The following is a 24954-nucleotide window of genomic DNA, read 5'->3' on the forward strand; positions in this document are numbered from 1 at the left end:
TGCCCACAAGAACAATGGCAACCCCTGATCATGTAACATGGCTTTGGCAGCCCCTATGATGGATCTGTTCTTCCTCTCCGCAACCCCGTTCTGCTGGGGGTTGTAAGGAACAGTGAACTCCCTCCTAATGCCTGCCTCCGCACAATAGTCAACAAACTCTCCAAGGGTGTACTCTCCTCCATTGTCCGACCTCAGGGACTTGATCTTTCGACCTGTCTGTGTCTCCACAAGAGCTCTGAACTCCTGAAACCGCTTGAAGACCTCACTCTTGGTCTTCAAAAAATAAATCCAGGTCCTCCTGGAGTGATCATCAATGAATACAACATAGTACTCATATCCACTCAAGGAAACATGAGACATCCGACCGCTCACATCGGAATGAATCAAATCAAGTATCCCAGTCGCTGTGCTGTCACTACTGGGAAAAGGGGATTTGGCAAACTTGCCCATCGCACAACCTCTGCAAGTATCAAAGTGATCAGTACTGAAATCTGGCACACCTGTAGTGATCTCCCCCAATGTCCTCAAGGCTCCATGATACATGTGTCCCATCTTGCGGTGCCAAATTTCACACAGCTCAGAACTGCTAGCTCTGCTGTCGGTACTACTGCTCAATGCCAAAAGGGGCTGGAATGCAAACTTGTACACCTTTGCATGGCGTACACCTATCACTCTAGCTGAATCAGCTGGAGTGCCCCTGGGATACATCAACACCTGTCCTCCCCTGAACAGTACCTCATATCCTCTGTCCTCCAAAGCTGAGACGGATATGAGGTTCTTCCTCATCCCTGGCACATAAAGAACCTCTGACACCTTCAAGGGAGGTTTGGACTCCCTCTGAAATGTCACTGTCCCCACCCCGACTGCTCTAACAACTCTGTCATCACCGAGTACTACCTCGATATCAGTGCCACTCTCTGAAAGCTCTGAGAAGTACTCACGGACTCCTGTCATGTGACGTGAAGCCCCACTGTCCACATACCAGATACCTGAAGATGCTCCACTAGTCGAGGGAAAAGCATGCTCCCTCTGAACCTGTGTGGCAGGTGATCCTGCACTAGAGGACTCACACGTAGTGAACGAAAACTCTCGGTCAAAACGACCTGCAAAGTCCTCAATCTCTGCTGAAGCTGCCACGTCCTGGTTCTTCCCCTTCTTCTTCTTCTTCTCCGGACACACAACTGCATAGTGTCCCATCTTCTGACAATTCCAACACTTCACCTTGGAATAGTCCTTCTGTGTGTTCCCCTGTTTACCTTTACCTTTGCCTTTGCCCCCACCACCGCTTGTGGAAGCCTGCTTCTTCCCTTTGCCTTTCTTGCCTCCTGCCACCAGTGCTACGTCCTCATCCTGCTCAACTGGCTTGGCTGCCCCAAGCTGTCCTTTCCTGATCTCTGTCTGAATGCAATCATCCCAAAACCTCTCCCATGTGGGAAGGGTCTCACGTGCACAAACCCTATCAGCAAAGTTCAACCATGAACGGGGGAGGCCATTCACTGCAATCCGCACCAACTCAGTGGGTGGAATGGCCTCTCCAATCGCTGCCAACTCATCTCTCACATTAGTAATCTTTGTGAGATATCCAGCTGCACTATCATTACCCATCTTAATGTTCTTCAGCTTCTCCTTCAGGACCATTTTTCGGTTCTCATTGGTACTCTGGTAGAGATTGGACAATGCTGTCCACATCTCATGGGCATTGCTCTTTCCTCTCACATGAGGAATGCAATGGTCTTTGATTCCGTCTAGAATCAACCTCTTGCCCTTGTTGTTCTTTTTATTATAAGCAGCCAACTGAGTTGCATCAGTAGGCACAACAACAGGGTGCTGTGCTGTATGCACCATGATATCCCAGACTTCTGCCTCCTCAAAGATACTCTGCATTCTCTCCTTCCAAACGCTGTAATTTGTATGTCCATCCAACCTATCCTCTACCCTCAATCCCAATGACATCTTGCTGTCTTAAAACTGAAAAAATAGCACTGCTGTAGTAAAGGTAAAACTGCTGTTTATGAAAAATCAGCTTGTTGGAATTTTCTGAGTGAAAAATCAGCAACTGTAATTTTTCCTTTTGCTGTCCCAAACTGCCCTTCAGCACTCAAGCTCTGATACCATGTAGAAATTTCTCATTTCCCACCCCGGTTTTCAGTTTCTCCTTATTTCTCCCATATAGTTAAATGCCCTTTCCCATAACCATACATTCAACAAGCTGGAAAAAATAAATATTGCTGAAAACACAAATTCTGGAAATTTTACAGAATGCTGGAAATTGCAGAAATAAAAATAAGCAATAATAAACAGCCATTAAAACACATTTAAACACTGAGATTTTTGGTCAACTTGACCCTGAAAAAACCCCCTACAACTCTTGGGGAAAACCAGTTTGAGAGCTCTTCTTTATTTCTGGAAAATGCCTTTTTACAGTAGGAGAAATGTTCAGCACACAAAAATCAACAAACAGACTTTTACAACTTATCTCAGCCTTGCCGAAACACCGTTGCTGTTACACCGCGGCTGTTGCTGTTACACCGCTGCTGTTGCTGTTACACCGCGGCTGTTGCTGTTACACCGCGACTGTTGCTGTTACTCCGCTTTCAGCTTTTCTGTTACTCCGCTTTCAGCTTTGCTGTTACACCGCTTTTAGCTTTGCTGTTACTCCGCTTTCAGCTTTGCTCTTACACCGCTTTCAGCTTTGCTGTTACTCCGCTTTCAGCTTTGCTGTTACACCGCTTTCAGCTTTGCTGTTACACCGCTTTCAGCTTTGCTGTTACACCGCTTTCAGCTTTGCTGTTACTCCGCTTTCAGCTTTGCTGTTACACCGCTTTCAGCTTTGCTGTTACACCGCTTTCAGCTTTGCTGTTACTCCGCTTTCAGCTTTGCTGTTACACCGCCCAGAAATCTCCCTTGCTCTCTTGCTCTCCTTCTCTCAATCTGCTCATGAAAGAATGAATGATCTTTTCCTCCTTTTCCTCCCTTAACCCAACCCTAAGTGACTTTTGGGTGATCCCTAAATCCAATGGCTGAAATAGATTTAGATCAATGGCTGAGATTAAATGCTCATTTAAATCTCACTTTCTATTTTTTAATTCACCCCACTTTAATAAAGACCCACTTAGTCATTTATTTCCAAAGTCACTTTTCCTTTCTAATTTTTCATTGACTTTATAAAAGTCACTTTAAAATTAGACTTAGTAACTTTATCACTTAAAGTCACTTTTAAATTAGATTTAACTTTATAAAAATTATAAAGTTACTTTAGGAGAAAAATTAAATTCTTTTGGACACTTTTCCCTAGGCCAAAGATCAAAGCCTAAGGGAACCACCTGTCCTCCGGTACCAAATTTCAACATTGAGACACTCTCTTGTGATATTGATCTGGGATCAATAAAACTGACTTCGGGTCAGTAAGAGTGATATGACACTCTTTTCAGATGAAACTGACTTTGGGTCAGTAGAGAATGGTATGAGACATTCTCGATCAATTCTTCTTCAGTTCAGCAGAGCAAAGCAGAGTAGAGCATAGCAGAGCAAAGCTTAGTAGAGCAGAGCTCAGCAGTGCAGGGCACTGATGGCAGAGATAGTACAGTCGGACAAATGAATCAGCAGATAGAGTTCTCCCTAGTTGAGAGGGAGTGTTAAAATTGGCAACTAGGGCCAACCTCCATGTGGATCATCTTACTAATGGCAGTTGATATTTTCCTTGGATCCCTCTCATCGAGAGGTCTAAGATTGATCTAAAGATCATCCGATTTCGATAAGTATTCATGGAGATATGAATTTATTAGTGTTATGGGACTATTCGTCAAGGTCGGCCAACAACCAAATAAACCCCACTTGTGCTCAACGTTTTAGTATAAATAGAGGTGGCCTTCAAGTCATTTCAACGCACACTTGGGATCTCTTCCTCTCTACTTGTCTTTGGGTTTTAGTAGGAGGAGAGATCGTAAGGGATAACGTTGCCCTAATCTAGAGGGAGTGCCCTAGGCCCTACGCTGCCCTATGGAGAAGCCCTAACGCAGCCCTATGGAGAGGCCCTACGCTGCCCTATGGAGAAGCCCTAACGCAGCCTTATGGAGAGGCCCTACGCTACCCAATGGAGAAGCCCAACGCAGCGCTATGGAGAGGCCCTATGGAGAAGCTCTAACGCAACCCTATGGAGAGGCCCTACGCTGCCCTATGGAGAAGCCCTAACACAACCCTATGGAGAGGCCCTACACTGCCCTATGGAGAAGCCCTACACTGCCCTATGAAGAAGTATAATACGCAATCATGAAGGGTCTAAGGAGAGACCTTAAGACGCTATCAAAAGGAAGCCTATACGTTGTGCTAAGGGTGGTATGAATATACCCTAGCCGCAACAAGCCTAGAAGAGAACAACGAGGAGTTAGGAGGCTATTCCAGGTGGCCGAGGAGCTGTTGAAGAGGGCCGCAATCCATATCTTGAGGTTGAGAGGTAGGGGGAATGTTTTGGGGTGGTTAGGTGAAGGAATATCCCTTAGAAGGGTTGCCGCCGCTAAGGGACAACTTGTTGTAGCAAGCCGCAGTAGATAAGAGGAGGCCAAAGGGTGGAATACGGGTTGGAACAACCGAGCATTGTAGCCAAGGCTTTCCTCCCCTCCTAGAAAGGCAACCACAATTGTGGAGGGCTATTCTGGCCACATTTTGAAGGCTGTTAGAATGCCCTAACCAGTCATGCAATGCAGCAAACAGAGAAGCCCCAAAACAGTGATGATGATACATTGAAGCAGCATGATGATGGAAGCAGCAATGATGATGATACATTGAAGCAACATGATGATGGAAGAAACAATGATGACGATACATTGAAGCAACATGATGATGGAAGTAGCAAGGATGATGATATGTTGAAGTAGCATGATGATGGAAGCAGCAATGATGATGATATATTGCAGTAGCATGTTGATGAATGCTGCAACATGATGGGTATAGTGAAGAAGTGTATCATAGCATAATGAGGGGCAACACAATGGTGAGGTGCAGCAGTATGATATAGCAAGTTCATGGTGCTGCAAGTATAGCACAATGGTACAACAACATGCAAGGGACAACAAACTAACATTGGGACAACTGTATGGTACTTAGCAGCAAGTACACCAAGCATGCAATGGTACAACAAGCATGCAAGGGACAACAAGCAAGCAATGGGACAACTAACATGGACAACATGGTTCAATCATGACACATGGGACAACAGTACAACATTAGGTGCAGCAGTCATGAGGTCCAACATTGTGATGATGGGTGCAGCGCGGTGAGGTGCAGCATGATGACGAGATGCAACACGATGATAGGTGAAGGAGTCACCTTGGAGAATCAGTTGAAGCAGCATGTCTTCAACTGATCTCATGTATCATCTTCTTAGAGATGATTTATGCTCTCATCTAGATAAGTCAAAGTGTTGACTTCAGTTGTAAATGTACTATCTCTCTCTCTCTCTACTGAACTATTGAAGAACATATAAGAAGAATTGATCAAGGGTTTCCCCACATTGGGGTTTGTCCCTGGCTAGCGCCACATCTTGTGTCCTCTTGTCTTGGCTTGTCTTCTGCGATTTATATTTATGTTCTATTTGCAGTTTACTTTAATGATGATGTGATTGCTAATCTGGAAAATGTATTGAGCTAACTGTGAAAATTGAAATAAATTGCTCTAGTATAGAACATACCTAAAATTAACAAAAAATATGTGTTGAGAGTTGGCTGGTCCAACCGAAGACTATCTCCAAACACTCAATGAGAACCTGAGAGATCTTCTACAAACACTAGATCAATCATCAAATAAAAAATGTGACCCTAGATCTAACAAACTGAATAAGATACCTGTATTCAGATTATTCTAAGAGAGCTATTGATTGACAATTTTCACATAATATTAAGCAGAAATTAAAACAATGTTACCATAAATTCATGAAGAGGAACACTACAGCGCGTTGAAACCCCAAAGACTTTTGCATTAATTCAAAAAAGTATACAAGAGAGCTTGAGAGCTTAGTACACGATTCAAAGATCGGATGAATTGATTGACAAATGACTTCCTATTTAAAGATAAATCCTCCAACGGCTAGTTCGAGTGATCCTTGTCAAAGCAATCTCGACCGTTGATGAGGATCAAAATTTCTTTTAATCTCATCCGTCGAAATTTTAAATTCTTGAGGAAATTCAAAATTTTCAATTAAATGCATTTTAATTAATTCAAAAATTAAATTTTTGAATTAATTTCCTCAAAATTTTGACTTTGACTTAATCCTAGGGACCAAAGGCTTAGAATTTAGCAAAATAATTAACTTACCTTAGTCCCGAGACCTTTTAAAATTTAAATTTTAAGGACCGACGAATATTTCCTTTGGAGAATTTAAATTTATCTAGGACCTAGAATTAATTAAATTTTTGGCTTAGGATTTTAATTAATTTTTTTGCCAGAAAATTTAATTAATTAACCTATGAGGGGATAAATTATTTTTTCCAACCCTCAAAACACTTTATATCATAATTTCATGTTTTTATACATCAAAAGGGGGAAAACCCATTTGTAAAAGACCCTCACAGACTACCCATTTCTGCGACACAAATATAATCTAGCATGCCAAGCAATTTGTAATAAAATAACCTAACCAAATAGTAAGGATTATTCCCAAATCACTTTTACATAGACTCGATCTAGAACACCAAGACTCCCCTAAGATCCCAGTGACAAAATCCATTCCTGTTTTGGGGTAACACTGAAGGAAAACTTTGCCGACCATCCGAGAATGGATTGGTGAGACAAAAAACCTCCCAGAATGTAGATTGTCACCAAAAAAGTAGGTTTACCTAGGCAATTACATACACGACACAGATTTGCTAAGATTATTTACATCATATACATGCAAAATGGGTTTACATTATAACTTGAAGATCAGGTTGATGATGATAGTTGGACGGCACAGACACATTGATCAGGTGCTATCCCTTTTGCGAAAAAAGGGGGTGCACTGCTATGGGTCGTTGACATGTAGTGGTCAACAGGTTCCTAAGTCTAAACTTAGGAAAATAAAAATATTAATGGGTATTAATAAGAATATGGGTGAGAAACTTCTAAGTGACAAGGATCAAAGTCTGTTTTAATCTTAGCCGTTGATTAGGGGCTTAATCTCGATCGTTGATTCATCAACAAGAAAAGTATAAGAGGAGGCTTGAGGGTTAGTTGTAGATACACTTGAAAGATCAAAGAGTTCGATATTTCTGGGGTGAGGTTTGCTGAGAAAATCGAGCAAGTGATCTGTTGCAGCAGAGGGGCAGGGATAGTTGAGGTCATAGGATATTCTTCGGGACCTCGAATACACAACAAAGAGAGGCAGAAAGATTCCAGAGGAGGCAGCACAGACCTTGTGAGGCTGATGCTGGGCCAGGAAGGGCCCACGCATTTCCAGCGAAAGGGAAGAGCCACCCTCCAGCAGAAATCCGAATTCAGCCTGATGACCAGCAGAATCGACCGGAAAGGCTGACATCAGAGCTTCAGGAGGCAGAGGAGGCAGCACAGTGCTGAAACAGTGTCCTAGTGTGCTCCACAGCGGCAACGCAGTTGTAGCAGGGGACAATCAGTCCAATTGCCAGAACGAAGAGATTTTTGCCGGGTGTAGTGAGGTAATCTCACTTAGGTTTCTGCCAGTATATTTTTATCTCTATAACTGGATAGCCAAGAGGACATCTAGAGTGTATTCAGAACTACTGGTTAATAATAAAACCCTCAGAGCTGCTGCAGCGATTTTCCCGCTTTTGGTTTTTCTGGGGACGATTATCCAGAAATAACGGTGTCCCTTGTGTGATTGTCTCATTTTATTTCAGTTCATGATCTGCATGTATGTGTAGTCTGCAATAGTGTTTTCATCGCTGTTTAAATAATTAAATAACTCGTTGAATGTAAAGAACAAGTAGGAGATGATAAACCAGTGATTGCAGTAGGATTTCCGATGTGTAGATTCAAAAATTTTCATAGGTCCCTAACTAAGAGGGAGCCTGGAAACAAGTTTCTTACTTGGAAGCAAAATTCCTAAGCCAAGAGGGAGCTTAGGTACATTCCTTCCGTAGGAATGAGTACATTCCTTTATTGGAATAGATATGTCCTCCCTAATTAAGAGGGAGAGATAGACACATCATTCTTGTCTTCACTTGGGAAGATAGAATGGAGGATTGGGTAAACATCTGGCATCTGATACTCTTTGAGGATGAGTTAGGGCATCCAAGATAAGAGTAGTCGTAGAGGACCGATATTCTTTGAGGACTGGGAATCCAAGATAAGAATAGTCCTAGTGGAATACACCTTGAGAATCCGGTTGGGTTTGTTCCGAGAGAGACAATGATGAGGGTGTCTATACATCATTGGTCTTGCCAGCATTGTGCTTAGATCTCGTGGAGAGATAGAGCTGTTAGTCAAGGCCTTGCTATGTGACAATGCTGGTTGATATGATGCTAAACAAATGGGTTACCAATCTGACTCTTCTTATGATAAATTCTTCAGATTGAGAATGACCAAGTACCTTTATGAATACCTCCCTAGTTAAAAGGCAGTGTTGAAAAGTGTAACTAGGTTCGGTCTTCATAATGACGTATGTAATTGTGATTTTATGTAATTGGTGAAAAGAAGAAAATATTATTTTTGCAAGTACTTGAATCATGGGTTTCATGATCAAGGAATTGTATTTTATTTAAGGTTCCCAATGTGAACCTTTATGTTTTGTCATCTAGTCATAAAAGTTAAATTGAGTCAATGTCATGTATGAAGGACCCTTCTTGGGCATGTTACATTTTTGTATGAGTCATTAAATATATAGGAAGGCCCTCCAAGACCTAGGAAAGACGCCTCCTTCAAGTCGGATTCAAGAAGAATAATAATACCTCTCCAAATGACACGTCGACCTAGCTCACTGTCGAGTCGGCTTATTATCATGGGAAACAACTATAAATAGGCCACTCGGCCTCATTTCAGAGTAAGCATTTTTCGGTCAAGGTTTGAAATAGAAGGAGTGCAAGGTTCACAAGAAGGCAACCTACTAACCAACGAGTAAGGGAAGAGGAAGATCGAACTTATTTGGGACTGTTTCTTGGGTAAACTCCTTCACATGTGTGGCAAAAACTAGGGTTTCTGCAGTGGGTACATCTATTGTAATAAAGGGCGAGAAAAGGGTCTCCAAATCAGTCCTATTGCTAGTTGAGTTCATCTAGAGTGTTGGGTTGTGTTATATTCTTTCCACGACTACCCCACGCGCGAGGGGGCAAAAACCCCCTTGTATGTTGCGTCGAGCGCTACAGGGGGGTATGCAGGGGGCGATAGCCCCCTTCACGGGGTCCAGGGCAGCACACAGGATTTTTTTTTTGGACCGTATATTAGGTGGGCGGACCTACCTATGGTTTTATGCATGGATTTCACACATGGTTTTGGGCATGCTGGTTTTCTGTCCACGGTATTTTGTAGATCTGCTCAAGACAACTACAGTTATGTTCTAATCCAGGGTTAATGGATTGGGGTTTATGGATGCTTCGGCATGTATATATATATGTATTGTAACATTGAAAGGAACATAATGAAAAATAAATCTGGTAGTCCCGATTTTGGGATCTAGGGGAAAATCTCTGTGTATATCTGTTTTATGTTTTATGCTCTCGCCATTGTTTATTTTTCTGTTTTTTAGAATTTGTATGTAGGTAATTTCTGTACGAGGTTAAAACCTACATTTGGTATTAGAGTTGTTTTGGTTTCAAGGGGACACCTTTGTTGCTGAGGGGTTTTTCGTTCAGGCCTATGGTAGACCTTGTTCAGTGGGACATCTGCGGGATCGATACTTGTGGTGAAAGAAGATGGCGAGTAGTGGAAAGATAGAGATCGAGAAATTTAATGGTCAAAGTTTTGAGTTGTGGAAACTCAAGATGGAGGATCTGTTGGTGGATAAAGATCAGTGGATCGCTGTAGATCGGGTACTAAACCAACAACAATGTCAGTGGAAGACTAGGTGAAGTTGGATCGGAAGGCAAAGAGCACAATATGATTGTGTGTCTCAGGTTCAGTTTGTTGAATGTATCATGGGAAGCTTCAGCGAAGGCTTTGTGGGACAAGTTAGGGACTTTGTACCAATCTAAGTCTCTGGTGAATAAACTGTTCCTACGGAAAAAGCTGTATAACTTGAGGATGAAAGTTGGAGACTCGGTGACAAAGCATCTGAACGCATTTAATACTGTGGTAAGTCAGTTATTATCTGTTGATATTAAAATTTCAGATGAAGATAAGTGCATCAATTTGTTGTGTTCTCTACCAGATTCGTGGGATAGTTTGGTTGTTGCAGTAGGTAGCAATGCAACTACCTTGCAGTTTGATGAAATATCCTCATCCTTGTTGTCGGAGGAGATGAGATAGAAAAATATGGAGGGCCAGAATCGTGATGCCTTGTCTGTACGAGGACGGTCTCAGAATAGAAACAAAAATAAGTCCTCGAGTGGGAGATCTAAATCTTCAAGAAAACCTGTAAAAGTGTGCTGGAAATGCGGAAAGGAAGGGCACTTCAAAAGGGACGGTAAATCTAAAGCTCCTGAAAAAGGAAAGGGATTTGATGATGCTCCTTCTACAGAGGCGAAAACCACCTCAGATGAAGGTGGGGATGTCTACTTGGCTTCTTCAAGTACACATGTAGATCATGAGGCATAGTTGATTAACTCAGGTGCATCCTTTCACTTCACTCCACTTTCATGTGCCAATGTAGCCCTCTGGAGGGTTAGGACCCCGTATAGGCAGACGAAACCCAAAATTGAGACCATCTGCAATTCTGTATAAGATCCAATGCGTCCCCGCACCTTCCAACATATCAAGTCATTAAAATAATCGAGTAAAAGAGTTTACAAATCATGGACAATATGTGGGCACTTCATAATGGCATGCCCTTCCATAGTGGGCTTTGGCATGTGCCAATGTCTTCAAACTCCATAAGGGGTTAACCAATCATCCTATTAGATGGTTTATACTTCTAAAGGGGGCTGATATGTTCATGGTACATCCATCAAATGGTGGTGGCATGTGATATAATGATGAAGTGGAGTAGGGGACAAAGGGGAACAACATCAAGAGGGGGGCGGTGGGGCATGTAATGTACATATGCTATTTTATAATAATAGTAATCTATCACACACAATAATAATTAAATCACCAAAATTCTTGTCTATTCATGCCCATGACCAATCAATATATATATATATATATATATATTTATAGTCATAAAGGACTTTGTCATTCACCATATCTTAAAATATTTTCTATCTTAAATTGAATTGAACCCTATTCCTATTTAGTATTTACATTAGATATTTTGTTAGTTATCAAATAGGCAGTTCATAACAGTTTATCATCAAAATAATCAATCTTGAAATGTATTTATGTTTAACTTTTTGATTCCATGTCACTTGTTTCTAACCATTCATAAGAACTATTTTCCATACTGATTTGATAACCTTGCAAACCCTACTTTTTCTTGCATGCTACCATAGCGCTCTCTACTGCCATGGCATTCTTATAAATTATAGCTTTTGCATCAAGCAAGCTTATGCTACCTTATAACCAGAAATGATCCTAGTGTACCAAGGGAAGAACATTTTGTTCTACCAGGTGGGAATTGATGAGCTGTTGATAGCTATAGATGAACGGTCTAATGGTATCTACAGTAGCTTAGAACCTTGAACGTTATAGTTTGAGTATATTAATGTTTATCTTGCAAAGACAGCTCTCTGATATCTTACACCTGGCAATTGTGTAGTGTCTATAGAAGGTTGCTTCAACAAAGAATCAAGTATGGCAGCAAAAGATGATTCTGGAGAAGTTGTACAAAAGGTACACATACTTGCGCGCACACAGACATATGTATTGGAATTTCTCTTTGATTTTCAATGAAAGTCAGGAAACATGATTCTAAGAGTGGAACGAACTTCTAATTGAATGTTATGCAACTTTGTTGATCAGTTCATTTTTAGTTTTAACTCTGTTTTCTCTTTTATCTCAGCTGATTTGCTATTGACCTAATCTTCCCTTAAGAAGAAACTAGTTTGCTTTCTTCTACCTAAGAGCGTTCTTATTCAACATCTGAGTGACTAGTCTTGCTCTGAAGGATTATCATAAGCCCTGTTTGCTAAAGAGATTTTTGTCCAACTGCGAAACCAAAGTTTATTAGGTTCAAGTTGCTCCTTGAATGCTTTAATGTTTAGTATATTATGCTGATTTTCTTGATGATTTGGATTGGATTGAGAATGAAATTAAAGAACTTACAATATTGTAGAGGGAACACAAGTGCGATATTGAAATCAGAGTATTACAGTGAAAACCAAATTTTATTTCTTGAATCAAATGGTGAAAAGCATTGCAATGGATATAGCAATATAAAGTGGCTAGAATTGTTGTAGCTTATCTTTGAGAAGAGATGTGACATCTATGTTCATTTTCAAAAAATCCATAACCAGATGCCAAAACTACATGTTACAATAATGTTAAAAAATCCTAAGAAGAAAAATCTTTAATATGCAAGTATTCTAACCCTAGCATGAAGTTAGTGTGGAAATTTTTAAAATCTGCACTTAAAAACACTTGAGGAATTTCACATCATTTACTTGAGGTTCCCCAGATCCCTTTCAGAACATTCAGCATTTTAGCTGAATCTGAAATATTTATTACAACAGCAAATACTTCAATTTATCCAACTTTTTCACTAGGCAAGCTAAAGAAGATAGACACTGAGAATATACTTGAAAGGAGATATCATGTCTCAGCTCATAGGGAACAATTTCAATTGAGACGCAGATCTGAAGATTACTTGTATAGAAGTGGATTTGTAACAGGACTAAATCTGATTTCTAGTTTCTTCTAGGCATGCTAAAACACATAATATGTGATCCCAACTGTCTTAGCAAATCAGCTCATTAAAACAGCTATGAAGCTACCCATAACAGTGAGAAACCGAAGTTCGAGTTTCAGATCTGCAACATTTAAATTTAGGGCATAGTACACTTCATGTATTATATAAATGAAATAAATTACAATATTTCAGTGCATCCTAAACTAGTACAACAAGTCCCTTCAACTCATCTCAAGCTAAAACTCTCCAGTTGTTTCCAAAACCCTATCTAGGGCATCCACCCTCAACAACAAATCCTGACCAGCAATACAGGTGCATCCCACCAAACTATCTAGCAACACCAAAGGCTCCACAACAAGCTACCATCATCAACAAGTCCACCTTGGATCTTACACTTGCGTCCCATAAGTTATCAAGGAGTTTCACGAAGTATCACACAAAATCCACTTACATCATGCACTATAAATCTTCCTCTAGGGTCTCATCCCACAACCCATAGGTCTAGCTCAATCTCACACCAAGACTTTAATGCAAACTCTAGTGCTCCATGACTTCTCTAGGGTTGACCTCACACAAAGCCCGAGTCTTCCAACTCTTGTATCACACTACTGTAAGGACTCCAAGACTACCACATCAAGATTAGAAATACATTCTTGAAATTGTTCATTATCACAGAGGGTCTCTTCCCCCTCTAGAAAATAGGAGAGCATGTGTTATCTCTAAGATCTGCTCTGTGCAAAACTAAGAAACAACTATGAGTAATTAGGCTAGGGTCATGGTTAGTTACTCCTCTGTTCCGACTGGTGTTTTTCTAGTCATAGAGGGGTGCCCCTTGTGTTCATGCATTGTCAACACTTAGATGATCTGTGTGGTTAGTAAGGATGATCAACACACAAAAGAGTTGTCGTTGATATACATGCAAATACCCAAGGGCACAAGAAAGCTTTTTATCCAAATAATATGAGAGATTCCACTTCACAACAACTAAACTATGAAAGATGAAAGAAAGATGGACATGCACTTCAGGTGATAAAAAATCAAAGTAAAGGTACTTAGGCTATCCATGCCACTATGACAAAGCAAAACTATTCGACCACTGAACTTGAAGAGCTGTAACAACATTACACAGTAGTCAAACGATCGATTGCATCATGGAGACAAAAATAGAAGACTGTGTGTAGTAATCATTGCACAGAGTGTTAGCAGCAATGAAAGAAAGAAAGGATGGATGAGAAGGAAGTTGGCCTCAATGGAGTAACTCTCTAAAATAATGCCATTTGACCTTTTCATAGATCTCCAGGCTCCCAAAACAGGATGACCTGCTCGTGCAATAACTAACTACTATTAGGTGGCTGTTTAAGTAAAGAAAACTGCTACAAATCTGCTAGGTAATAGACATAAATAACTCTCAATCTGCTCATAACCACACATCTGGCTCGCAAACTCACTAAACAAAATGGCAGCAAGTGTAAAAAAGGGGGTTGAACTCTTCATAAATAAACTAATGCTCATGAGTCATGTGGACACCCTGAATTCCATCAATAACACATGAAAGGTTGAATTGACTCAAGATAACTAAGCTGCATCCAAAAATAAGTGTTCTAAAATCAGCTCCAATAATAAGTTGCCATCTCATGTGCAAATTAGTCAGTGAGGTTGATCTCATAAAAAATATTAAAATAAACATTTCCCAAACTTCTAGTCCTCAAAGTTAGCAGAGGAATAGGAAAGCATCCAGATTAAGCTAGATGACGTCCTTTCCAAAAATGGTGGTAAGTCACCCATTGAAAATAGAACTGGAGTTATGAAAAGCTAAATTTATCAAACTGTCAAATATACCATAGGAGGGCGACCTAGGGTTTACTTGATGAGACAAGCCTGGGTTGGCTGCCACATGTCATGCTGAAAAATTTGCACTTGCTTAGTTTACACCAGTTCTTGACCGCTCAATGGAACAAGCAGTCTAGTACTCACACCAGCTAAAAATAGCACTGCCAAAAGTAGGCATGCCAAAAATAGTAGTCTAACTCCTAAAAATTAGGAAAAGTGAAAAATTAAGGGAACTGATATGAGATCATTGCCAAATATAGCATGCCTAAAAATAGATTGCTAAAAATAGTAACATCTCACTTGTTGCTGAAATCGGTCTCATTGGACTTGATATTCTCCAAGAGATCCAAATATATGCTTGGAATCGGCACACGAGCCTTGAAACTCTAATTGCTAAAAATAGGAGTGTTTTTCATGTCACCCGAAAAAGGCTCTTTAGCATCATAAGCTCGTAAGGACCAAAAATATGTGATCACTTCTAACCTATAGACCTTGGAACTCTGGCTTCGAGAAAAGGAAAACTACTAAAAATAGCAATTTTCATGAAAATTGGTGAATATGCTTCTAAAATAGACCCCGATCACTATGAAAGCTGATGCACTTGTCGTTGAATACCAACCTGTCTTAGCCCTTCATTTTCATAGGAAAATATGGGGGTTAACAATGGTGACTCAAGGGTGTTGAAATTTTCTACAAGGTGTGCAGTAGAAAACATTTTTCTGCTCTGATAATTACTACCTATTGATCTTCAAACAATTTATCTCATGCTATTGATACCATTGAGCAATTATACACAGAAAACCTCAACAATAAATATAGCGAAAACAGTTAAGATCATAGAAAGACAACCATGCACAATAGAGACAATATTTTGACCCTGGGAAACCCAACCTTGGGAGAAAACCCAACAACTTTTCTTTTCGGAGAAATTCTTCTTCTTAAGGTTTACTAATCCAATTTGTCTAGAAATCTATGCCAATATCCAAGTCAAAAATACCAGTCAAACCTGGTCAATCTTTAGCAAGTCATCATTGGTAAACCTAGTCAAAACAGTCAAAATCAGCACTGGTAAACTTGCAGCCTGCGGTCAACTCAGACATGTGGTCAACTCAGACATGCGATCAACTCGTGCGGTCAAATGTGGTCAACCCTTTACACATGCGGTCAAACGTAGCCTGTTTTGTGGTGAAGACTTGGTCAAACAACATGTCAAACTTGGTCAAACAGAAGGGAAATTCAGCTTGGTCAAATCAGTCAAACTTGTCCTTCTTTCTCCACAAATGCAACTGTCCAAGAGAGATTAGAAAATGATGAAGAGAGAAGAAATTCTCACTTGCTTGGTGGAGAAAAATGAGATGCCACATCATCTATTTATACTAGTCGAATGGGGTGAAATAACCCAAGGGACACGTCCCTTCACCCTCCTAGGCCGACTTGACTTTTCTGGGTCGATTTGTCATTCAAAAATTAAATTTTAATTAAATTTTTCATAATACTTGTAGGCCGACTTAGGCATGCGGGAATACCTCCCGATGCTACACAAAAATTCAACAAAGGGAATGGGATCCCCCTGTGGGATGTCGAGAACCTTAGGATCTCAGTACTCTGCACTTCTAAATAACTGATCTATGGAAATTTCGATGTATAGACCACTGTGCCTATCTACTGGGGAATGGAGTCAAATCTATGGTGCCTTGGCTGGTCTGTTGTAATGACTCATGAGGACACAACCATACATGTCCATCTACAACTGCCACTTGCAACCCATTCATCACGTATGCTCCTTTCACTGGAAATTGAGTTAAGTCAACAAATGGTAGAAAATCACCTGGTCAGATACCGTCAAGAAAATCACTTGCCTGATGCGAAGGAACCCACCAATGAGGCTAATGTGGCATAAGGTACATGTTACCCACCAAAAGTGGGTGACACCATAGGAGAATTTTTCTCCTAGTCTTGGCTTTAGTTGACAGTAAGCAGCCCCTGACAGCCAACAATCTCTGATAGCCACCAATGTAGCTATTAGCTTTCTTTTCATGTTTGGTCGAGTTCTTGTTGCTAAGTACCTCGCTTATTAGGAGGTTACAGGGTCAAATCTCCTTGATGCCCTTGAGGTTAGGCCTTGCTAGTTTGGTCGACGAGTAGATCCCTTCGGGTTGATCTACCTGGATTTTCCCTTGGATGTAGGAGTCACTTAGTGTCTTTGAACCACTCTTAAAAAGAAAGAAAGAAAGCTAATATATAATATGTATATGAAGTCTAGTGCTACATCACATATCAAAATAGTGAATCAAGTCTTGAATCTTGAGTCCTGACTCAGTCTCAACTCTCAAGAGTCAAAATATAAAAAAAATATACTAAATGTATATCATGAGTCATCTACATGTCGTAAAGTAATCAATCACTGAGATCCTCTGCCCCTTTTATGGGAATAGGGAATGGTTTGCCTTTTCCTCTAGAGGAAGAAGGCCCTGCCCCTGGGTCTACTAATGGACTTTGTCATCCTCTAGAAGCCAAAAAAAGAGGTGGCCTTTGTCCTCTGCTGCTTCCCATCCTAGACGGTGTCACCTCCTCCTCCTCATCCTCCTCCTGCTTTGCCTCTTGACCCTACTCCTCCATCTCCTCTACCTCTGGCTCTCTCTCCCCTGCACCTGCTACCTTCTCTGCCTCTAGTGCCTTTAGAACCACATCTAACCAATCAGGGGTCGAGTCCATGGCCGACCTCTAAGTCTCAACCCTCCACGCAATAGTGGTATCAATATTGTCCAATGAGATGGCTTCCACATTAGGAGTTTTCTAAAGTTGTCTCACCCACAATTGGAGATTGTAGTAGATGTAGACCATGTCATTGAGGTGTTGGGACTCCAATCTGTATTAGGGCCATATATTGTAAATTAGTGCTTAGAAAATTTAAATATTAAAAATAATAAAATGAATTCAAAAATTTAATTTGATTTTTTTTACCCGTTGCGCTTTTTGTTGTGTATTTTGTCAAATACACTCTAGTTGCGCTCACACCCAAAGGAACTGCATGTTTGGCTGAGCACTTGAATGGCAAGCTTTTGGAGATGGGTACTCTGCCACTATAGCTTGTCCACCAAGCATCTACAAGTTAAAAAACAAAAATGAGATATAAAAAAAGTTAAAACATTGAAACTCTTAACTTGAAGCAAATTGTGAAGAGACGATGAATTATGAAATTTGAAAGTTGAAACAAATTGAAGCTTATTTGGCATTTTGGTCGTCCTAATCTTAATAGCCATTATAAAACCAAATGTGCCCCTTGCCATCCTATGTATCTCCATTTCTTTAGAAATTTCTTCACGTTCTTGCTCAGATGCCACCATCCTCTCAACACAAGTGAGGAATCCATCCATCACCTCAGCATCAAATCTAAAACCACATGAGTAAGAAAATGCGGGGCTGAGGTAGATAATTGCAGCATGAATGGGGTGAAGGAGGGTATTGTTCCATCACTCATCAATCACTCTCCATATGACCTGTTGTTTCTCTAACCCCTCATCTCCCTTATCTTCATAATAATCACGAATGGCTTCTTTGGCCCTATCTATGGCCTCATACAAGTAGCCCATTGCAGGTTTGTCTCCATCAACCAACCGAAAAACCGTTACCAAAGGTTCTGAAATGGCACACACCTCCTCTACTCCTGCGCAAAAGCTCTGATCATATGAAACTAGTCTACATATGCCCTCTCCCTCTGGTTTGCGGCTAATAGATAAAACACGCCAATCTTGTGAAAGAAAAATGCTCTTCACATCCAACAGAATTCAAGAGAGACTGAATAGATATGAAAGTAGTGGCAAATCGTGTAATGGAAAGACACACCAACTTTCTGTTATTGGTGAATCTTCTCACAAGCTAAGCACAAATGCATGATTATATATAAATTTTGTTATGCTCCTGAATGATTCAACAATATCCCTCACAAGAGGAATCTTACCTATATCCTTCAACATCAAGTCAATACAATGAGCAACACAAGGTGTCCAAAACAAGTTAGGATACCTCTCCATAAGCAACCTGCCAGCAACAACATAATTTGCAGCGTTGTCCATTATGAATTGGACAACATTTTGTGGACCTACTTCCTGAATGAAGATGTCTAACAACTCATAATAAATGTGCATCTTTAATGTGTGCAGATGCATCAATAGGTTTCATAAACATTGTCCCCTTGAGACAACTAACCAAGAAGTTAAGAAGGGTCCTACCCTTTTGGTCAGTCCAACCATTTGACATGACTGTGCATCCAGTGTGTTCCCATGATGCCCTAAACTCCTCCAATCTAGCAGTGCAATCAACCTTTTCATCTTGAAGAAGAGGCCCTCTCAACTCTGCAAAGATATGGGCTTTGTACCTCGGGCCAATGTTAACAACAACATCAAACATAGGTTGGTAGAATGGGTTGGTCTTGGCAATGTTGAAAGGAACATCACTCCATAAAAGACAGTTACTGACCAACCTGTCAGCTTCTGCCTTTTCCTTTTTCTAAAGTGCCGATTTGATGCCAGGTTGTGCACCAGGTGTGGTTCTAGGAACAAAAAAATATGAGAAAGTTGAGGGGTTGGGACATGTGGGTGTGGAATGTGATGCTGAAGAACCACTCTCACGTCCTCCCACTCTTGAGGCCCCTACAAGTTGGCTTTTTACCGCTTCCCTAGTGTCTTTGCCCTCCTCTTTATCCATCAATGATTTAATGACCTGTCGGATGATTTATGGAGTTGGATTTGGCAAAGTTCTATATTTTGCCCTAGAATTTTCCTCAGATGGAATTTTAATCTGTTGACACCCCCTGGCATATGCTTGCCACACAACTTGCAATTCAATACATTCTATTGATCCCCCCAGATTCGGGTAATGGATTAGGTTCACCATATTCCCACATAGGGTCCAAATTCCTCGACATTTTGTTTGAAACTTTGAACTTGAATTTGAACCTAGGGCACAAAAAAAATGAAAAAAATTAAAAATTGCCCATCACATAAGAAGCAAACACAAATGTAATTGTTGATTTTAAATTTTAAATGCCTCTTCTCACTCACTTGAACACACTCAGATTCACTAAACAAGGGTTTGAATTTTTTATTCTTGAAAGTTGAAACATGTAAACAATCTAAACATTTTGAAGTTTTGATTCAATCTAGATTCTAAACAATGTTTTGATTCAAATTTCTAAGCAAAAATAAGCTAAAAACAAACTAATAGAAAGATTTAAGAAGCCATTTGTGTAACAAAGACTGAGAGAGAAATTAAAATACATACCTGGCAGCAACAAATCAACACCTTGAATCTTTCACGTTGAGCAGTGGACAAATCTCCAAATCCACACCACAAAACTAGTAAATCTCCTCCTTTTGGGCAATGTCAAAACACCTCCTCTCTCCACAGGGACGAATGGCAGAAATAAGAGTGAAAAATGAGTGATTTTTTGGCCTTTTCCCTCACTTATCCATGGCCTATGCGGGCTTTGCGATTTTTTCGATTGACTCCCGATTAAATCTCGACTTTTTCGATTAAACGTGACTTTTTCGTTTTCCAAAAAATCGCTAAAAAATCGGCCAATAAAATCGATTAGCCCAAAAAACCGGACTTTGCCGATTTTATCGCGATTTTTCCACACTGGTTTGAGCATGTGCTAGATACGACAATAATATACTGTGGCAATAAGAGTGGGATTCAACTTGCATAAAAGCCCATGTTCGATGACAAGTCCAAGCACATTGAGATCAAATATCACTATATTCGAGATATGGTGCAGAGAGGAGCAATAAGACTCCATCATATAGCGACTAATGACCAGATCACCGACATTCTTACCAAGCCTTTGCCGAAAGGGAAGTTCTTGGTTTTCAGAGAGTAGCTTGGACTGACGGATGTGACCCTTCCTAGAGAGGGTGGTCATGGATGATGAGCCTTGGTTGTGTGAGATCCTTGTCATGTGTTGACAAGTGGATCCCCCCAAGCAGAGATGAGACTTGGTTGTGTGAAATCCTTGTCAAGTGGGTTATCCCCCCAAGCAAAGATGTGACTTGGTTGTGCGAGATCCTTGACAAGTGGGTTATCCCCCCAAGCAGAGATGAGACCTAGTTGTGCAGATCCTTGTCATGTGTTGACAAGTGGATCCCCCTAAGCAGAGATGAGACTTGGTTGTGTGAGATCCTTGTCAAGTGGGTTATCCCCCCAAGCAGAGATGTGACTTGGTTGTACGAGATCCTTGACAAGTGGGTTATCCCCCCAAGTAGAGATGAGACTTGGTTGTGCGAGATCCTTGTCATGTGTTGACAAGTGGATCCCCCCAAGAAAAGATGAGACTTGGTTGTGCGAGATCCTTGTCATGTGTTGACAAGTGGATCCCCCCAAGTAGAGATGAGACTTGGTTGTGTGAGATCCTTGTCAAGTGGGTTATCCCCCCAAGCAGAGATGTGACTTGGTTGTGCGAGATCCTTGACAAGTGGGTTATCCCCCCAAGCAAAGATGAGACTTGGTTGTGCGAGATCCTTGTCATGTGTTGACAAGTGGATCCCCCCAAGCAAAGATGAGACTTGGTTATGTGAGATCCTTGTCAAGTGAGTTATCGCCCCAAGCAGAGATGTGACTTGGTTGTGTGAGATCCTTGACAAGTGGGTTATCCCCCCAAGAAAAGATGTGACTTGGTTGTGCGAGATCCTTGACAAGTGGGTTATCCCCCCAAGCAAAGATGAGACTTGGTTGTGTGAGATCCTTGTCAAGTGGGTTATCCCCCCAAGCAGAGATGAGACTTGGTTGTGCAAGATCCTTGTCATATGTTGGCAAGTGGCAATCCCCCCAAGTGAATATAGGGTGATGGATGAATCTCCCCTATGATGATTCTTCTTCATTAGAGTGAGACATCATTGTTCTAGATGATACAAAGCAGAGATGAACAAAGATGAACAGAGAAAGTAGAGATCTTTTGTTGCAGAAAGAAATTCCTCCCTAGCTGAGAGGGAGTGTTGAAAATTTGGCAGCTCAGGGATGAATTTCTAAAAATAGAAAGTCTCAAGTATGACTTTCCAAAAATAATAAATCACCTTGCATCAATTGGTAATCAAGTATTGTTGATGGAAAATCCCTTCTGATCATCAATCAATCCTAATAGTTCAATTTCGACTTAATCATCAATATTATCATTAATATTATTATTATTATTCTTATGATACTATTATATTATTAGTAAAAGAAATTCAATCACTCAATCATGGCTCTTAATAATGTTCTCTTACACTCTCATAATTGGCATGGCATATTCCTCTTAGGCTCCTATTAATGCTATTACACTCTCTTACACTCATTAAAGCACACCATAAAAGATGCTCTGACACTCCGTTACACTCAATAAAATGATGTCATAAAAATTTCCTCTTATGCACTCTTTAATGCATATGTTACACTCTCTTAAAAGCATAAGTTACAAAGACATGTGTACCTCCTTAATGGCATGAGTTACATTTCCTAAATGGGCATGAGTTACACTCCTCTTGGCATGCGAGTTACTCCTCCTTTATGGCATGGATTCGTTGCTCCTCCTATATATATGTGCCTCATTCTTTCTCCCCTCACTACTTGTGCATTGTGAAAGAAGAATTCGAACTTGAGAAAGAGTTAGAGAGAGTTGAAGAAGATTGTGAGAGAGAGACTTGGAGAGTAAGAGCAGAACTTGGTGAGCCAAGGTTGATTAAGTGCTTCAGTGTTTTAGTGTTGATTCAGTTGAAGGGAAGGTTGATTCAGTGTGTGCATTTGCTACCAGTGATCTTCATGCTACAACTTGTTCAAATTTGGGTGAACTTACTCATTCTCTTGATATCTCATTGTACTTTGTATCTCTGCTAAACAATTGATTTCTAATAGAAGAAGAATCTGGTTGGGTTTTCCCCTTGTGGGTTTTGCCCTGGTCATTGGACCTAAATTCTTTGTGTCTCATTGTATTCTTGGATGTCTTCTATTGTGCATTTGATTTATGTTCTATCTACAATTGCTTATCTAATATTGCAACATAAATAATTTTGTAATAAGTGATTGTTACAACATAGAACATCATAATTTCAACATGTTATCGAAGCTTTGGTGAAGACAAGCTCAAGAAGACAAATGTTGTTCCAGCCCATTTTCTGCTGAAATCTCTTGCTCTCTCTCACAATCTCGTGAGCTGTGTCTTTCCACAATCGTTCGTGCACAAAACAACAATGAATAAACTTTGTGCCTTTCGTCCTTCCTTTATAGATTCAGTCCACACTATAATAGGCAAGTTACAAATTTGGAAGTTGAGTTGTGACTGACTAGTTAACTGAGTCAAACTAGTTCTCTTCTCGAATCATCACTTGGAGTTATAACTCGTCCTCCTTCAATCAAAGACTGAAGTTCCCAATTCGTCTTTTTCTAAACTTGAACTGCCATTTATCTTGTAGTTAACTAAAGAATGATCCACGTGACTGATCCTTCAACGCATGAACTTGGGAATATTGTTCCCGCAAACTGGAAACACACTCGCCATCTCCATGAATTTGCTCCATGGTAAAGGAAAGACAACTCGTGGTATTTCTGGGTAAGGCATGAGCCAAAGAAGACCTTCTCTGGCTACACTTTTCAACACTCCCTCTTAGCTAGGAAGGTACTTCTGGAAGAATCTCGTCCACTTGGATCTGTCTCCAACACTATCACATTCTCCGCTGCTATAACTGTTCCCTCTAAACTAGAAGATTTACCTACTTCCTGTTGTGGAATTTGATCTGAATACCTGTTCTTTCCAACCATGTTCTGCGACTCTATCACTTTAGTGATAAGTGCCATGTACCTTGTGAACCTCTGTGGCTGCTTCCTCTGGCTGAAGGTGATACTAGAAGATCCAATTCTCTCCTGATCTCCCTTAAACAACTCTTTTTCCCACTTGGCTCAAACTCTTCCTATGTTGGGAATCACTCACTGAGTGGCTGACTCCACTTGCCCTAAGCTCTACTCCTCATCATCTTGTTGGTCGACCCACTTGCCAACTAGTTGAGACTCAAACGATGATACTAGCTGAGGTTCCTCCTTGGGAGCTCTAACCTACTCTCGCTCTAAGGACTCCCTCAGAGCTCTACTGTCCTCCACCTTCACGTCTCTACTTTGTGTACTTCCTGCCTTGCTGCTCAAGGCTGTCACTGTCGTAACTCGTAGTAGGTACAAATTCTTCTTCCTTACACCTATCTGCTTCATACATCCAGAAGCCAAGTGCTGGAGGTAAGCCTTACCTCTGCTGAAGATGACATCATAACCCTTGTCCTCAAGGGTAGCTACTGAAACAAGATTCTGCTTCAGGCCTAGAACGTAGAGGACATCTCTGAGATGGGGAGGATTACATAACTAACTCTGAAAACTGACAGCACCATCTCCTCTAGCTGCATACATACCATCATCTCCTAGCTCAATCTGACAATGCATGCCATTCTCCTTAAGGTGGCTGAAATACTTCTTGTTCCCGGTCATGTGGAAGGATGCTCCCGAATCAATATACCATATATTGCTGTCCACAAAGCTTGCCATGCAAGCAATCAACAAGGAATCTATCTCGAACTGAGTATAAAATGGATCTAGCTCCACAGACGCAGCTGCATGATCCTTACTGGACTCCTTCCAATTAGGACACTTAGTGGCATAGCGCCCAAACTCATGGCAATGGAAGCACTTGATCTTGCTTAGATCCATATTTTTCTTCTTGCCCTTTTGACTGGATTCAGCCTCTCCTTGGCCCTTCTTTCCCTTGGCTTTGTTGCCTTTGCCTGCCGGGGAAAAGTTCTCCTCGTCCTCTGTCTTCATCGATCTACCATCTCTTGTCCCTCTTTGAATTCCCTCTTGAATGTAGTCACTCCAAAATCTTTCCCAACTAGGAAAATTTTCTCTGCAACTCACTGCATCCTGGAAGCCATACCAAGACTTATGGAGTCCCATAAGCACAAGACTCACAAGGTCTTTTTCTGCTACTGTCTCGCCACACCACGTAGCTCATCCCGAACTTGAGTGAACTTTGAAAGATATGTGAAAATGGGCTCATATTTGCTCATCCGGATACTTCTTAACTTCTACTTGAGAGCTAGCTTCCCGACATCACTAGAACCTTGATACAGATCTAAGATGGGCTTGAACATCTGATATGTTGTCTTCTTTGTTGAAGAATCTAGGGCATTTAGTATTAGTAGGATTCTTCTAGACTTGATAACAATTTGTGA

General features: G+C 40.8%; 1 protein-coding gene across 4 annotated transcripts in view; it reads left to right on the top strand.

Annotated features, from left to right (window-relative positions):
* LOC149203640 (Mitochondrial import inner membrane translocase subunit Tim17/Tim22/Tim23 family protein) overlaps window positions 1–24954 on the top strand; it is a 100160-nt gene that overhangs the window by 37780 nt on the left and 37426 nt on the right. For all 4 annotated transcript variants that reach the window (XM_089403515.1, XM_089403517.1, XM_089403516.1 and 1 more), the window contains exon 2: window positions 11795–11868. In XM_089403515.1, the coding sequence (XP_089259641.1) occupies window positions 11795–11868 (74 nt within the window). The remainder of the gene's footprint in view (window positions 1–11794; window positions 11869–24954) is intronic.

The sequence above is a fragment of the Pinus tabuliformis genome, chromosome 2_1 (assembly GCF_031772625.1).
Source record: "Pinus tabuliformis cultivar Carrire ecotype Pingquan chromosome 2_1, CPIR1, whole genome shotgun sequence".
NCBI lineage: Eukaryota > Viridiplantae > Streptophyta > Pinopsida > Pinales > Pinaceae > Pinus > Pinus tabuliformis.